Source organism: Hemiscyllium ocellatum, chromosome 6 (assembly GCF_020745735.1).
Source record: "Hemiscyllium ocellatum isolate sHemOce1 chromosome 6, sHemOce1.pat.X.cur, whole genome shotgun sequence".
In the NCBI taxonomy this organism is placed as follows: domain Eukaryota; kingdom Metazoa; phylum Chordata; class Chondrichthyes; order Orectolobiformes; family Hemiscylliidae; genus Hemiscyllium; species Hemiscyllium ocellatum.
Genome location: NC_083406.1, coordinates 90,876,494 through 90,892,856, shown reverse-complemented (window position 1 = coordinate 90,892,856; position 16,363 = coordinate 90,876,494). Strand labels below are relative to the sequence as shown.

At 41.1% G+C, this 16,363-nt stretch overlaps 1 protein-coding gene across 8 annotated transcripts in view; it reads right to left on the bottom strand.

The window, feature by feature from the left end:
- Positions 1–16,363, bottom strand: part of LOC132816485 (protein furry homolog) — a 397,881-nt gene that overhangs the window by 137,145 nt on the left and 244,373 nt on the right. For all 8 annotated transcript variants that reach the window (XM_060826132.1, XM_060826128.1, XM_060826135.1 and 5 more), the window contains exons 22-24: positions 15,633–15,822; positions 14,629–14,753; positions 5,385–5,442 (exon numbers count right to left, since the gene is read on the bottom strand). In XM_060826132.1, the coding sequence (XP_060682115.1) occupies positions 5,385–5,442; positions 14,629–14,753; positions 15,633–15,822 (373 nt within the window). The remainder of the gene's footprint in view (positions 1–5,384; positions 5,443–14,628; positions 14,754–15,632; positions 15,823–16,363) is intronic.

Below are 16,363 nucleotides of genomic sequence, written 5' to 3'. Positions count from 1 at the left end.
TTCAGCCTGCTCTGCCATCCAATGTTATCATGGCTGATACTTTATCTTAGTGTCATACTCCCACACTCTCCTAACACTCTTGCTTCCTTCAGCCTCTAGAAAGCTATCTATTTCTTCTCAAATATATCTCATGACTTTGGGGTCTCCGCATCCTTCTCTGGTAGGAAATTCCATAGGTTCATCACCCTCTTAGTACAGAAATTTCTCATCTCAGTCCGAAATGCTGTGACATATCTGTCATCATGACCCCTTGTCTGGACCTCCCGGCTAAGGGAAGCATCACTCCTTCATCCAGTCTTTCCAAGCCTGTCAATAAAATCCCCTCTCATTATTTTAAACTACAATGAAGAAAGGCACAATCAACCCAATCTCTCCTCATATGACAAACCTTCACTGCACTCCCTCTATGACAAGTATATCTTTCCTTAGGTAAAGAGACCAAAACTGTACACAATTCTCCAGGTGTGGTCTCAGCAAGGCCTCGAAGACTGCAGTCAGACTTCTTTGGTCCTGCACTCAAACAATCTTGCAATGAAGGCCATCATATAATTTATCTTCCGAATTGCTTGATGCTCCTGTCTGCTTGCCTTCAGAGACTAGTGTACAGTGACATCAAGGTCCTTTGTACATCAACAGCTCCCAAACTATCATTTAAATAATACTCTGCCATTCTGTTTTTCCTACTGAAGTTGACAACTTCACATTTTTTCTTCATTATACAGCATCTGCCATACATTTGCTCACTCAATTGTTCAAATTGCCTTGAAGTACGTTATATCCTCCTTGTTTTAGGCACTGATATTGAATTTTAATATACGTTAAAATATACAGCAAGGGTTTGCAAGAATTTATTTTGTAAATCTATAGTTTAATATTAGCTTCAGTTTCCATCTTTCCCTTTTAGACCATTTCCCTATCCAGAAACCAACTGGGAATTAACCCACCTCTTTTTTTTGAATATAAGTTACACTACCACTAAATTAACAAGTGACCCTTTAACAAACTGCAAACACTGACCACCTGGGGTAGTGTGGAAAAAACAAAAAAAATGGGAAACTAGCTCTTTATTCTTTAATATAGCCACCAAACTAACAAGTAGACAAATTAATACATTATGAACACTTCCCACTAGAGGCTGTATAACACTAACAAAAAAGGGACGAAACAAGGAATGGGAGCAACTAAATTATAATGATGGATTGGCATAATGGTATTGGTGGGGAAGGTAAGGCACCCGAGCTCTGCTGTGCCCATTTTCCCCTAAATGCTTTGAAGGAACCAGTGGACACTGTATTGATAATATACTTATTCCACTGTCATGCTGTTTAATGATATTACCCAGTTGCATCACAGTCAAGTCATCCTCATACCTTTGTACTTTTTGTTTGTTTAGATTTAGGATCCCAGTTTGTTATTGAAGTATTTCATTTTAGAGATGTACAGCATGGAAACAGACCCTTCGGGGGGTCTAGATTAGAGTAGTGCTGGAAAGGCACAGCAGTTCAGGCAGCATCCGAGGAGCAGTAGAATCGACATTTCGGGCAAAAGCCTTTCATCAGGAATACAGCACTACTCTAATCTCGACTCTGGTTTCCAGCATCTACAGTCATTGTTTTTACCAAACTGACCCTTCCCTCCAAACCCTTCCTATTCATATACCCATTCAAATGCTTCTTAAATGTACCAGCCTCCATCACTTCCTCTGGCAGTTCATTCCATACCCATAACACCCTCTGTGTGAAAAAGTTGCCCCTTAGGTTTCTTTTATATCTTTCCCCTCTCACTCTAAACCTATGCCCTCTCGATCTGGACGCCCCCACCCCAAGAAAAAGACATTGTCTATTTACCCTATCCACGCCCCTCATAATTTTGTAAACATCTATAAGGTCACCCCTCAGCCTCTGACGATCCAGGGAAAACAGCCCCAGCCTGTTCAGCCTCTCCCTATAGCTCAAATCCTCCAACCCTAGCAACATCCTTATAAATCTTTTCTGAACCCTTTCAAGTTTCACAACATCTTTCTGATAGGAAGGAGACCAGAATTGCATGCAATATTCCAAGAGTGGCCTAACCAATGTCCTGTACAGCCACAACATGACCTCCCAACTCCTATACTCAATATTCTGACCAATAAAGGAAAGCATACCAAATGCCTTCTACCTGTGACTCCACTTTCAAGGAGCTATGAACCTGCACTCCAAGGTCTCTTTGTTCAGCAACACTCCCTAGGACCTTACCATTAAGTGTATAAGTCCTGCTAAGATTTGCTTTCCCAAAATGCAGCACCTCACATTTATCTGAATTAATCTCCATCTGCCACTTCTCAGCCCATTGGCCCATCTGCTCAAGATCCTGTTGTAATCTGAGGTAACCCTCTTTGCTGACCACTACACCTCCAATTTCGGTGTCATCTGCAAACTTACTCACTGTATCTCTAATGCTCGTATCCAAATCACTCACTTAAATGACAAAAAGTAGTGGACCCAGCACCGATCCTTGTGGCACTCCACTGGTCACAGGCCTCCAGTCTGAAAAACAACCCTCCACCACGACCCTCTGTCTTCTACCTTTGAGCCAGTTCTGTATCCAAATGGCTAGTTCTCCCAGTATTCCATGAGATCTTGTTAATCAGTCTCCCATGGGAAACCTTATCGAACGCCTTACTGAAGTCCATATAGATCACATCTAGCACTCTGCCCTCATCAATCCTCTTTGTTACTTCTTCAAAAAACTCAATCAAGTTTTTTTTACCCCAGTGAAAAATTCTATTGTGCAACGATTACATTTTCCTGAAGAATCTCTCACAAGAGATCAACTCTTTCTCATTGAACAAAACCAAATCTTGGAGGAATAATCTGCCTCCAAGTTGATTTCTCGCTGTACTGATCTAAAATGAAATCCCATACACACGCTGATCTGCCGCAGTATTGTTGCTCATGTGGTATGGCCAGTCAATTTATGGATTAAACTTATCATTTGATTACTGTAGCATCTTTAATTTTCTGTTTAATGCCTTAGCCTACCTCACCACACATGTTTGAAGGCCTGTAGACAAATCCCAATAATGTTTTCTGCTCTTGTTGCCTATTAGCTTCATCAAAACCAATTCCATATCTAGATTTTCTATACCAATACCCTTTCTCGCTACTGCACTGATTTTATCTTTCTTTAACAATACCACACCACCTCATTTTCATTTTTGATTCACTTGCTAGATGGAATATAATGCCCAAAAATATGAGATGCACTTTGGTAGGAAGATTAGCAGAGTTTCTGTGTTTTTTAATTTTCCTAAAGACTGAATGCCCTTGGATCTTTAGTTCCCAGCCTCGGTAACCCTGCAACCAGGTCTCCATAACAAAATCACACCACACCTATTTACAACAATTTGCAGAGTTAACTCATCTACTTTCTCATGGATGTGCTGTATGTTCAAGTACAACACTATACATTTTTGTTGACATTTTTACATATTTCTTATCATACCATGTCCCAATTTGCTGCCAGCCCTTACTTTCTCTCCCTTTCACTTCTGTTTTATACTTTTCTACCTTTCATTTTCATCCTTGTTACCCTCACCCTGCTTATGATCGTTCCCCTTATTACCATGCTAAAGGCAGGAACTTGGCTCATTGTCTGCTGATCTTCATCCTGAACTGTATTCTTGTCAGTGGTAGTTTGTCATTACCTTGCCCTACCTTCCCAATGACAGGGCAAACAGGATGGTCCCAAGAAAACCTGGATGAGCTCTCACTTTTGGTATTATTTTTAGATTAGACTTACAGTGTGGAAACAGGCCCGTCGGCCCAACAAGTCCACACCGACCCGCCGAAGCGCAACCCACCCATACCCCTACATTTACCCCTTACCTAACACTACGGGCAATTTAGCTTGGCCAATACACCTGACCCGCACATCTTTGTGACTGTGGGAGGAAACCGGAGCACCCGGAGGAAACCCACGCAGACACGGGGAGAACGTGCAAACTCCACACAGTCAGTCGCCTGAGTCGGGAATTGAACCCGGGTCTACAGGCGCTGTGAGGCAGCAGTGCTAACCACATACTAGCCATCTAGACAACTGTTCTTCTGCAATTTAATTTATTATCTGCAATCAAAGAAAACATTTGAACTTCCTCTCTTAGCAGAAAGGTGCTAAGGTTTAGAGTCAGGTAGTTATGGGGATGGAATTTAATTCATCACCCAGCTGAGTCTGTTCTCTTTGATTTTTCTGCCCATGAAACATTTTGCTAGAATGATGATCACAGTAACAGCCATTAAATATATACTGGTCTCATGTTGGGGTCTAAAATTCAAATAAATTTAAATAAAAATAATCTAAATGGTTTCAGTAATTCTATCTATAGTAGAATAATTGTTTAGTGAAATTGCACAATACAAAACTTTGAATTCTTTTTAAAATTCTCTCTATTTTTGGGGCCACAACCATTCTGGCAGTTTTCTATTTCCTCACCAGTAGCATTATGAATGGTACTCCAGTGTCTGTCAAGAAGTATAAACACACTGTGTTCTTACTAAAGACAGGAACTTGGCTCATTGTCTGCTGATCTTCATCCTGAACTGTATTCTTGTCAGTGGTAGTTTGTCATTATGTTGCCCTACCTTCCCAATGACAGGGCAAACAGGATGGTCCCAAGAAAATCTGAATGAGCTCTCACTTTTGGTATTCTTATGAACCACATACTAGCCATCTAGACAATGGACGGCGTGGTGGCTCAGTGGTTAGCACTGCTGCCTCAGCGGCAGGGACCATGGATCAATTCCCACCTCGGGCAACTGTCTGTGTGGAGTTTGCACATTCTCCCAGTGTCTGCAGGGGTTTCCTGTGGGTGCTCCAGTTTCCTCCCACAGTCCAAAGATGTGCAGGTTAAGTGAATTGGCCATGCTAAATTGCCCAAAATGTTAGATGGATTAGTTGGGGGTAAAATGTAGGGGAATGGGTCTGGGTGGGGTTGCTCTTCAGAGGGTCGGTGTGGACTTATTGGGCCGAAGGACCTGTTTCCACACTGTAGGGAATCTAATCTAATCTGAGCCTGAAGTTCAGAGCAAATAATAGCTCCATTGAAGTCCAGGCTCACCTACTCCTCTCCCTGCAGAGCAGGGCATCAGAGGCTGACCTGCACCTAGCCATTATTTATCACCTGACCCCACTCCTCATTTTTTAGATTTCTCAAGTTCAAAATACTGATTAAGCTTGTATTTTCATATACTACATTTATCCCTATTATGTCTGAAATAATTCAAGAATGAAATTCAATCTGATTAAACATGAGTTCATAATATTCAGAATGCTTAAACAATTCAAATTTATCAGAAACTTAGACTCTAATCAATAAGATATGAAAGCAATGTCTCAAAACAAACCTCTGGCCGGCGTTCAAGAGCTTCCTTCATTAAAGGATGTAGTTCTTCAACTAACTCTCTGAATTAAAAGAGAAAAAAAAACTATATTTCAGCAATAATGAAAATAAACAGATAAGTTATTGTTTGTTCTATTAAAAGAAGGCAAGTGTTGAAACAGAGACGTACCTCTTTAAAATTAGGTTTTAAAAAGCTAGATTCACACCTTTATTTAATTAATGAACAAAAAGTGCCACATCTGATTATGCATCATGGAGGAGGCCAAAAGTGATCATACAAATAGCTGGCAATTAAGCTCAGGAGATAAGTCCAGTGAAGATAATAGGAAATAAGATACTGATGACAGCACTAGCTGACTCAGCAGCAGGTACCGATGGCACATTTAAAGGGCTACTAGCCTTGCATTCACTCCTGTTTTGGTTTAAAATGTCTTACTGCCATATTTTCCAGAAGGCTCCTCCTATTGTACAACTAGGCAGAAGATCCCTCTTGCCACCTGACTAGTCAGAAGAATTAACTGCGGGGACAAGACTGACCTGCAGGAATTACACAGTTACATTACTTACCTGCAGGGAGAGGAGTGAACTGACAGGTGATTCATGTGGCAGAGAGGATGACAAATACACTGGGTTTGAGAAGTAAAATCAAACAGTCCAATCACAGAAAAGTAATGAGCTAATTAGTTGATAAGTAAATACTGATAGGGACTGTAAAAGTGTTGAAAAAGAAACCACCGCAACTTGTTTTTATTCAGATTGTAATTACCAAGCTGATAATTATCTGAGGGACTATAGCAGAAAAAAAGTAAGAAACAAGTGAATATATCTCATTTTCAAGTGGTAGCGCTTATTGGATTCTAAGGTTTCAGTTAGCACACTTAATTAGTAGTGAGAGAGATTAATTTAATAATTAATCATGTAACTAATTAATTACTTAATAAAGACACAATAAAGACAGTAGGGCAAATAGTGTACAGTGATTGCAGAATGTGGCTGATCCTGGATGCCAGTGTGACCCAGGACAAACACGTTTGCAGTGTGAAAATGCAGCTCAAGCAACTTCGCAGAGTTTATGAGTTTGAGGCTGACCTACTAATTACAATACGTTAGGGAGACAGATTGTTACTTGGATTCTGTGTATTAGAAGGTTTTCAGGTCCATCAGCAAGGAAACTTCTGATTTAATCAGTGTCACTGGAAAAGGAAGGTGTGACTGTAAGTGAGAAAGTAAAGAGGACCCAGAGCCCAGAGTACCAGAGATTCAGTCTTTACAATTATCCCATGGTTGGAGGTACTTTCAGCTTGTCTGGATGACAGCGAGGGATGCAGGATGGATGAGTTAACTGACCATGGCACTATGTTACAAGAGGCCAAAGTAGAAGACAGTATGGTGAGGGGATTGATTGTGTTTTCACAGCAAAGACCAAGAGTCCAGAAAGCTGTGTTAGTGTTCAGAATATCTGTTCATGGTTGGAGAGGAACTTAGTGGGAGGAGGAAGATCCAGTCATTGTGGTCCATATAAATACCATTGACATAGACCGAACAAAGTAAAAAGTGCACGTAGTCAGTATGAGGAGCTGAATTGAGAAGCAGAATCACAAAAAGCAGTAACATGTGATTATTACCTGAGCCATGTTAAAATTAGCATATGAAAAATAAGTTGAGAGAAATTAATTCATGGTTCAATGAGTAGTGTGGTACAAGTGCGTTTTGGTTTGAGATAGGGGGATGATCTACCAGAGGAAAGCCATAGCAGTCAGTTCTCTGGTACTGACCCTGACACTGTGGCAAAGAAGAGAAGGGGGCAGAATAGAAAAGTACTCGTGGTAGGGGACTCGATAGTTAGGGGAATCGACAGGAGATTTTGTGGTCAGGATCGGGATTTCCGGAAGTACGTTGCCTCCTTGGTGCCAGGGTCCGGGACATCTCCGATCGGGTGTATAAGGTTCTAAAAGGGGAGGGCGAACAGCCAGCAATCGTGTTACATATTGGCACTAATGACATAGCCAGGAAAAGGATCGAGGATATTAAAAGTGATTTCAGGGAGTTAGGATGGAAGCTCTGTTTACTACCGGTGCCACGAGATAGTGAAGCGAGGAACAGGGAGTGGGCGTAGCTTAACACGTGGCTGCGCAGCTGGTGTAGGAGGGAGGGCTTCAGATAATTCGGATGCCTTCTGGGGAAGGTGGGACCTGTACAAGAAGGATGGGTTGCATCTGAACTGGAAGGGGACCAATGTCCTGGGTGGAAGGTTTGCTCGAGTAGTTCGAGAGGGTTTAAACTAGTATGGCAGGGGGGTGGGAACCTGAGCTGTATACCGGAGGTGAGAGTTGATGCAGATGAGGCAATAGCAAGAGGTAGACTAGTAGTGGGAAGGATTTTCCTGGGAAGGAACCAAGGGATCAGTTAAAGTGTGTTTGCTTTAACGCAAGGAGTATCAGGAATAAAAGTGATGAACTTAGAGCATGGATCAGTACCTGGTGCTATGATGTTGTGGCCATAACAGAAACATGGGTTTCTCAGGGGCAGGAATGATTGCTGGATGTTCCAGGGTTTAGAGCATTTAAAAAGAATAGGGAGGGGGAAAAAAACTCTAATCAGAGAGGGTATCACAGCTACAGAAGCTTCCATTGTCGAGGGAGATCTGCCTACCAAGTCAGTATGGGTGGAAATTAGGAACAGCAAGGGAGCAGTCACCTAGTTAGGGGTTTACTACAGGCCCCCCAATAGCAGCAGGAAGATTGAAGAAAGCAAAGGTTGGCAGATTTTGGCAAAGTGTGGACGTAGTAGGGTTGTTGTAATGGGTGACTTTAACTTTCCCAATATTGATTGGAACCCCGAAGATTTGAATGGAGCTGTTTTTGTAAGGCGTGTTCAGGAGGGTTTCCTAACTCAGTACGTTGACAGGCCGACGAGGGGAGAGGCCATTCTAGACTTGGTTCTCGGAAACGAGCCGGGGCAGGTATCAGATCTTGTGGTGAGAGAGCATTTTGGTGATAGTGACCACAACTGCCTCACATTCTACATAGCTATGGAGAAGGAGAGGATTAGGCAAAATGGGAGGATATTTAATTGAGGAAGAGGAAACTATGATGCGATTAGACATGAGTTAGGAAGCATGGATTGGGAGCAATTGTTCCATGGTAAAGGCACTAGAGACATGTGGAGACTGTTTAAGGAACAGTTGTTGCAAGTGATGAATAAATATGTCCCTCTGAGACAGAAAAGAAGTGGTAAGATAAAGGAACCTTGGATGACGAGAGCGGTGGAGCTTCTCGTCAAAAGGAAAAAGGTAGCTTACATAAGGTAGAGGAAGCTAGGGTCAAGCTCAGCTCTAGAGGATTACAGGCAGGCGAGGAAGGAGCTCAAAAATGGTCTGAGGAGAGCCAGGAGGGGGCACGAGAAAGGCTTGGCAGAACGGATTAGGGAGAACACAAAGGCATTTTACACTTATGTGAGGAATAAGAGAATGGTCAAAGAAAGAGTAGGGCCGATCAGGGATAGCACAGGGAATTTGTGTGGGGAGTCTGAGGAGGTAGGGAAAGCCCTAAATGAGATTTTTGCTTCTGTCTTTATGAAAGAAACAAACTTTGTAGTGAATGAAACCTTTGAAGAGCAGGTGTGCATGCTGGAATGGATAGAGATAGAGGAAGCTGATGTGCTGAAAATTTTGTCAAACATTAAGATTGACAAGTCGCCAGGCCCGGACCAGATTTGGCCTCGGCTGCTTTGGGAACCGAGAAATGCAATTGCCTTGCCACTTGCGAAGATCTTTGCATCCTCGCTCTCCACTGGAGTCGTACCTGAGGACTGGAGAGAGGCAAATGTAATTCCTCTCTTCAAGAAAGGAAATAGGGAAATCCCCAGCAATTACAGACCAGTAAAGTCTCACATCTGTGGTCTGCAAGGTATTAGAAAGGCTTCTGAGGGATAGAATTTATGACATCTGGAAGACCATGGCTTGATTAAATGCAGTCAACACGGCTTTGAGAGGGGCAGGTCATGCCTCACAAACCTTATTGAGTTCTTTGAGGATGTGACTAGAAACATTGATGAGGGTCGAGCTGTGGATGTGGTGTATATGGACTTCAGCAAGGCATTTGATAAGGTTCCCCATGGTAGGCTCATTCAGAAAGGTCAGGAGGAATGGGACACAGGGGAACTTAGCTGTCTGGATACAGAATTGGCTGGCCGACAGAAGACAGTGAGTGGTAGTAGAAGGAAAATATTCTGCCTGGAAGTCTGTGGTGAGTGGTGTACTACAGGGCTCTGTCCTTGGGCCTCTAACGTTTGTAATTTTTATTAATGACTTGGATGAGGGGATTGAAGTGTGGGTCAGCAAGTTTGCAGATGACACAAAGGTTGGAGGGGTCATTGACAGTATAGAAGACTGTTGTAGGCTGTAGCAGGACATTGACAGGATGCAGAGATGAGTTGAGAGGTGGCAGATGGAATTCAACTTGGATAAATGTGAGGTGATGCATTTTGGAAAGTCGAATTTGAAAGCTGAGTACAGGATTAAGGATAGGATTCTTGGCTGTGTGGAGGAACAGAGGGATCTTGGTGTGCAGGTACATAGATTCCTTAAAATGGCCACCCAAGTGGACAGGGTTGTTAAGAAAGCATATGGGGTTTTGGCTTTCATTAACGGGGGATTGAGTTTAAGAGTCGTGAGATCTTGTTGCAGCTCTATAAAACCTTGGTTAGACCACACTTGGAATACTGCGTCTAGTTCTGGTCACCCTATTATAGGAAAGATGTGGATGCTTTGGAGAGGGTTCAGAGGAGGTTTATCAGGATGCTGCCTGGACTGGAGGGTTTATCTTATGAAGAGATGTTGACTGAGCTTGGACTTTTTTCAATGGAGAAAAGGACGAGGAGAGGGGACCTAATTGAGGTATACAAGATAATGAGAGGCATAGATAGAGTTGATAGCCAGAGACTATTTCCCAGGGCTGAAATGACTAACACGAGGGGTCATAGTTTTAAGCTGGTTGGAGGAAAGTATAGAGGGGACGTCAGAGGCGGGTTCTTTACACAGAGAGTTATGACAGCATGGAATGCGTTGCCAGCAGCAGTTGTGGAAGCAAGATCATGGGGACATTTAAGAGACTACTAGACATGCATATGGTCACAGAAATTTGAGGGTGCATACATGAGGATCAATGGTCGGCACAACACCGTGGGCTGAAGGGCCTGTTCTATGCTGTACTGTTCTATGTTCTATACATTGGCAGCAATACTGGAGGAAATGGCAACTTCACCAGTAAGACAGTCTATGCTTGTTAAGTAGTAGGGCCAGTATTGTAGAGAGCTACATGATGAGGGAAGTAGAGAGGGCAAGGCATCAAATTTGGAATGATGTGGTAAATCAAAGAGTAGAGGCAAGGCAAATGAGAAATGTTTCAATATGGTTTATGATACCCAGATTTTGACAAGAACTAATAGAGTACAGATCTAGGAATAGATTAACATAATGCTAGAAGTTATGATAAATAATAAAAGAACAAAACTATAGACTCCGTATCTGAATACATGTAACATTCACAACAAAACACATGAACTAAGGCAACTAGAGGTGGGCAGCAAATATTGGCCCAACCAATGATGCCCATATCCCATAAATGAATAAAAGGATTCTGATTGTGTGAATAGAAATACATATGATCTCATTACCCAACACAGGCTGCTGTAGAATGACATCCAAAATTTTGGGAAAGTCAGAAAACTAGGAAAAGATAGGGAGGGCTAGCTCTGTCAAACAATGGTATTAGCTCAAGGGAAGTGAATGATCAAAGTTCAGAAAACTAGTATGAAGAGGATATAAGTAATAAATAACAAAGGTAAGAAGTCATACCTACTACAATAAATGTTATACCTACTACAAAGGAGAACAGTTGTGGTTGCTGGACGTTAGTTATTTCACTCCCATGACATCACTGCAGGAGCCCCTCATGGTAGTGTCTTAGCCCCAATCATTTTCAGCTGCTTCATCAAAGATGTTACCTCCATCATGAGGTCAGAAGTAGGATGTCCATTGATGATTATAACATGTTTAGCACTATTCATGACTCCTCAGATACTGAAGAAACTCGGGTCCATATGCAGCAAGACATGGTTGATTAGTGGCAAATAAAATTTGTGCCACACAAATGCCAGGAAATAAACATTTCCGAGGTTAGAGAGGATCTACCCATTCCCTTTTGGTATTTAATGGAATTACCTTTGTTGAAACCCCACTATTAACATTCTGGAGGTTTCTATTGATCAGTAAAGAAAGTGGACTAAATACAGTGCTTACAAGAGCAAGTTTGAGGCTAGGAATTCTGTGGCAAGTAACTCAACTTTTGTCTCCCTAATGCCAATCTACCAACTAAAGTGGATAAGTCAGGAGTGAATGGAATATTCTCCACTTGGCTGGATGAGTGAAGCTCAATAACACTGAAAAAGCTTGACAATCTCCAAGACAAAAACATCTTGCATCCATCACTTTCAACATTCACTCCTTTCACCAACACAAAGTGGCAACAGTCTGTACCACTTACAAGATACACTGCAGTAATTTATCAAACCTTCTTTGACAGTCCCCCCCAAACCTTCAATCTCGACCTTCTGGAAGGCCAAGGGCAGCAGATGCATAGGAATGATATCACATGCAAATTTCCTAGCAAGCCATATACCATCCTGACTTGAAAATATATCACCATTTCTTCATTGTTTGGTCAGAGTTCCCTGGAGCTCCCTATATAACCATTGTGGATGTCTCTACACTCCAAGGACTGCAGCACTTCTGGAAAGCAAACTTCTCGAGTGCAGCTCGGGATGGTGACATGCACATTCCACAAACAGATTAAAAGTTGTTGGATTGAACAGGCAGAATATTCTTAGATTTTCCTATGATTCTATTAAGAGTTGTTCAATGTTTTTCAAATAGTTTCCTGAACAGCACATTCTAGAGCCAGCCAGAGAGCTAGCTACATGAGACCTGGTATTATGCAATGGCATGAGTTAATTCATACCTCAAATAATGACATCCCCATGCAGCAGCAACTATAATATCATTGAAATTTACATTCAAAATGACAAGAGAGACACAGCTTTGTAACTTAAATGAGGGCAATTATAAAGGATTGAAAGCTGACCTACTAAAGAGACTTAGCAAGGGAGTGGTCAACAGAGATGCAGTAATCAGTGTTTAAGGGGATATTCAGGATACACAGAATAGATGCATTCAAACAATACAGAAAAATTCCAAAAGGAGGACTGATCATCTGTTATTAAAAATCAAAAAGTAAGGATAGTACCAAACTCAAAAAAATGTAATTATATCAAATAATAAATGGTAGGTCAGATGATTAGATAGAATATTAAAAAATGACTAAAATATTAATATGAAGGAAAACAGAGTCTGAGGGACAGCTAGAAACATAAAAACAAACAAAATGGGTTCAATAGGTGTTTGAGACCAAACGTAGTTTACAAAGTGAGTCTTCTAATAGAAAGTGGGTCCGGGAATTAATATTGCTCGCCTTTGTGGGGAAACAAACTATGCTCTCTTTCGATTTCAGGGAAATTAGAAACAAACAGTCATAAGTAAAAAAGTCCTATCTGAATATCTTGATCTTGATGGAAAAGATGGCTTAAGAAATGGTGCATCTAGTGGGTGATTGCTGATGTAAAAGTGACCAATCAACTCCAGGGACACAATAACACTACCAGCTCACCACCCACTCACCCCATGGATAGATGGAGCTCTACATCAGACATATTTGGGATGAGAAGATGGGAAGGTTTCAATTTCTCAATGTTTATCTTCTCCAATACAGGTCATGGTCATTCAAAAGGAAGCACAGCTGCTGAGACTGGTGGCCAGCCACCCACGTTAGGTTGATGTGGGATCATCAGAGTGTATAGAATTACATTACTTCTCCACCGTGCTACAGATACTCTCATTTAGGTGGGTATGTGCTTGTAAATCCTGGGTCAAAAACTGGCAAAAGTGTGATCAACCAGCTGACAGAGGCTGTGATAGCTGTAGTTACTGGCAGTCAGAAGACTATGGAAGACTAAGTGCTTTTTGCCTTAGATTGATAACATGTCTCTTCAATCATTGGCAGCACAGCATCCACTGCAGATGCAGTGAGGAGTCGGGAACATCTGGCAGAGGTGCCCATATGCATAAAATGGAGTCTACCTAGGGCCTGGGTTCTGTCCATGTATTCCTCCATCAAGGGCTGGTGACCTTCAGAGAACCAGATGCTGCAAATCACTCAGAGGATACTGAAATTGCACACAGGTTGGCATACCATTGCTTCATCCATGATCATTCTGCAGCAGTGGTAAAGCGAGAAGAGACCAAAGTGCCTGAATTTTCTGTCATACTCATTCATCTCAGGTCAGTCAGGAAGTACAAGTGTCCCTTCGATGGGGCTCCTCTCAGAACGCTCCAAATGTGAATAGAAGGTCCTCCATAAGATTTTGACCACAGTCATGATGGCGTATACTCCTGCATGGCAAGGGCCTTTTTCACAAGAGAATGAACATTTTGGAGGACAATCAGGTGATGATAGCTTATCTTCTAGCAGAATCCACAGCTTCAACAGTAGAGCAAGAAGATTGGCAAGATTAGGTCAGAGTGACTGCACTGCTAGGAAAGGTCCACAAGAGAATGGGACTATAGTGACTTTAAGTTACACTTTAGCTGCACAAGAGGGCATGGAATCCCCTTTGGTTTGAGTAGTGCAGTTTATATACTACAAATTCAGAGTCAATGGCAATCTGCACGATGGGGAATCCTTCAATTTTTGAAATCGATGAATCACTTGCTTCTCCTTGGGAAGTTCATAGCTGTAGTCATTTCTTTAGAAAGTGGTATGTAATCCTTGACTTGCTCCAAGATAAAAATTGTAGCACAGTATTTGGCAGAAGTGCAGATGTGAGCCAATTTTACCACATCTTGATCCCAGATCTCTTTACATTCCTTTCCTTGAATCACCTATTTACTCTGTTCTTAAATGCTGACATGCTCCCTGCTTTAAAACATATTGAGCACTCAAATGACAAGTTGGAGAGTAAAGCATTTGAAATACATGTATGATTATTCCATAAGTGAAGTCTATAGTTCTATAATATATATACATAAAATATAAAAAAGACTATAATTAAAATTGCAAAAGTGATCAAGACTTGATCTGACATTATTAGAACAACTATATTTTAGCAAGCCAAGCCAAAAATGACTGAGGTACCTGAACACAAGTGAATTTGTCCTTCCAAATCCCAGTACCAGTGATTCTGTAATTTCTATGCTTTCAGCACGCATCAAAGGAACCAGTTGTTTTAACAACACTGCTACAGATGGCGTTCCTATAACCTGTGCATTATTAATGAAAATGACATCCTCAAACCACATTAAACAACATTCTAGAACTCAGTGATCATGATTTACCTTTTACCCAAAGCCTTCAGACATACCATCACAAAAGATACAGCAATGCAGCGAACATATTTATATTGTTTAAAATCCATGATACTATAAAGCTAATATTTAACATTCAGATCCAGTCATTTTATCCTTCAGTCACACATTTGCTAAACTACACAATATAGGTAACAAAATATTCAGACATCTTTTCCTTCTACAATTTGCAGAGTTTAGAACTCAAGGTTGCTGTTATCTAACAATGGAGAACATAGAAGAACCAGACTACCATTGTTCCCTCTAAGCTATGCAGCTGTGAATATCATCATGGTGGGGTGAGGGATAGGGAGAGTCATGGGGGTGGAGGTTCCCCTGAAGGGCATAGGGCATCCCTAAAGCAGGAACCTTTTGCTACATTTTAGCAATAGGTTGACAAAAAAAAACTTTCGGCTGATCTCTTTAACTTTCTCAAACCATTGCATTAAGGCAGAGTAGTTGGTATACGACCCTTTACTGAGAATCTCAGTAGATGCAAAGGAAAGGAAGTTAGCCAACCTTAACAGCTGACCATGTCGTAGGGAACAGCTTGGGTATGGAAGGGAAGTTGATAGATATTTTATATACCCGCCCTGTCTACAAATATCAATAATGACTATCAAATTTCTCTCATGTCCTTTTGAGTTTTAACGTGGCAATGGTTGGAATCGCTGAACTCACTTAAAAATTAATAGTGTTCTGGTCATTAATCTCAAGACTTTTAATTTTGATGTAGAACAATACTCAGCTGTAAAGCATTAAATTTACATTCAGGTCACAGAAAAAAATTGGTACCTTGTTATCATAGCTATAGCTACCATCAGGAGTTGTAGCCATAATTTCTGGAGTTGAAGCTCTCAGGTGACCAGGGCTCATGATACTGGGTTTCGCAACTCCAAAGCAAAGAATAAGGTAGTTTCTCCAAAGAGTCACATAATTGTCTCCACCACTAACGGTGCTCACTTTTTTTGTGTACATAGGACTACTGCAAAATAACAGAACAGAAATCTGAAATTGTTGATCTTAACCACTTTTTATCAGGTAGACGCATGCACAGATTATACAGGAATAATCACTTGGCAATATGAACTGGAGTATAGCTGGAAAAATACATACTTTGTCGAAGATCTTCATGGTGCATCCACCAGGATAAATTGCAAGAGTGTGCCTTTCATAAGCAATACCCAAAATACACAGAATTTAAATAACTTAGCTCAGCAGATTTATATCTATATTTATGGTGCACATGAGCTCCCTCAAACTCCCTGCTCATTTCTGCCAAACATTATCATCACAGCTGTCTTTTATTTCCTGTTAAACATTTTCTTTGAGTGGCAAAATCATTACACTGAAAATGTCCATTTATTATTATTCTTTTTGAATTAACAATTCCTCACTTAATGTTGCAGGTACATACCTGAAAAACACAACTTTATGTGAATTAGCTTAAGTGAAACATATTTCTGCATTACAATCAACTGTCGCATTTACATTCTGTATGATTTTTCTCATTCAAAAATGGTGAA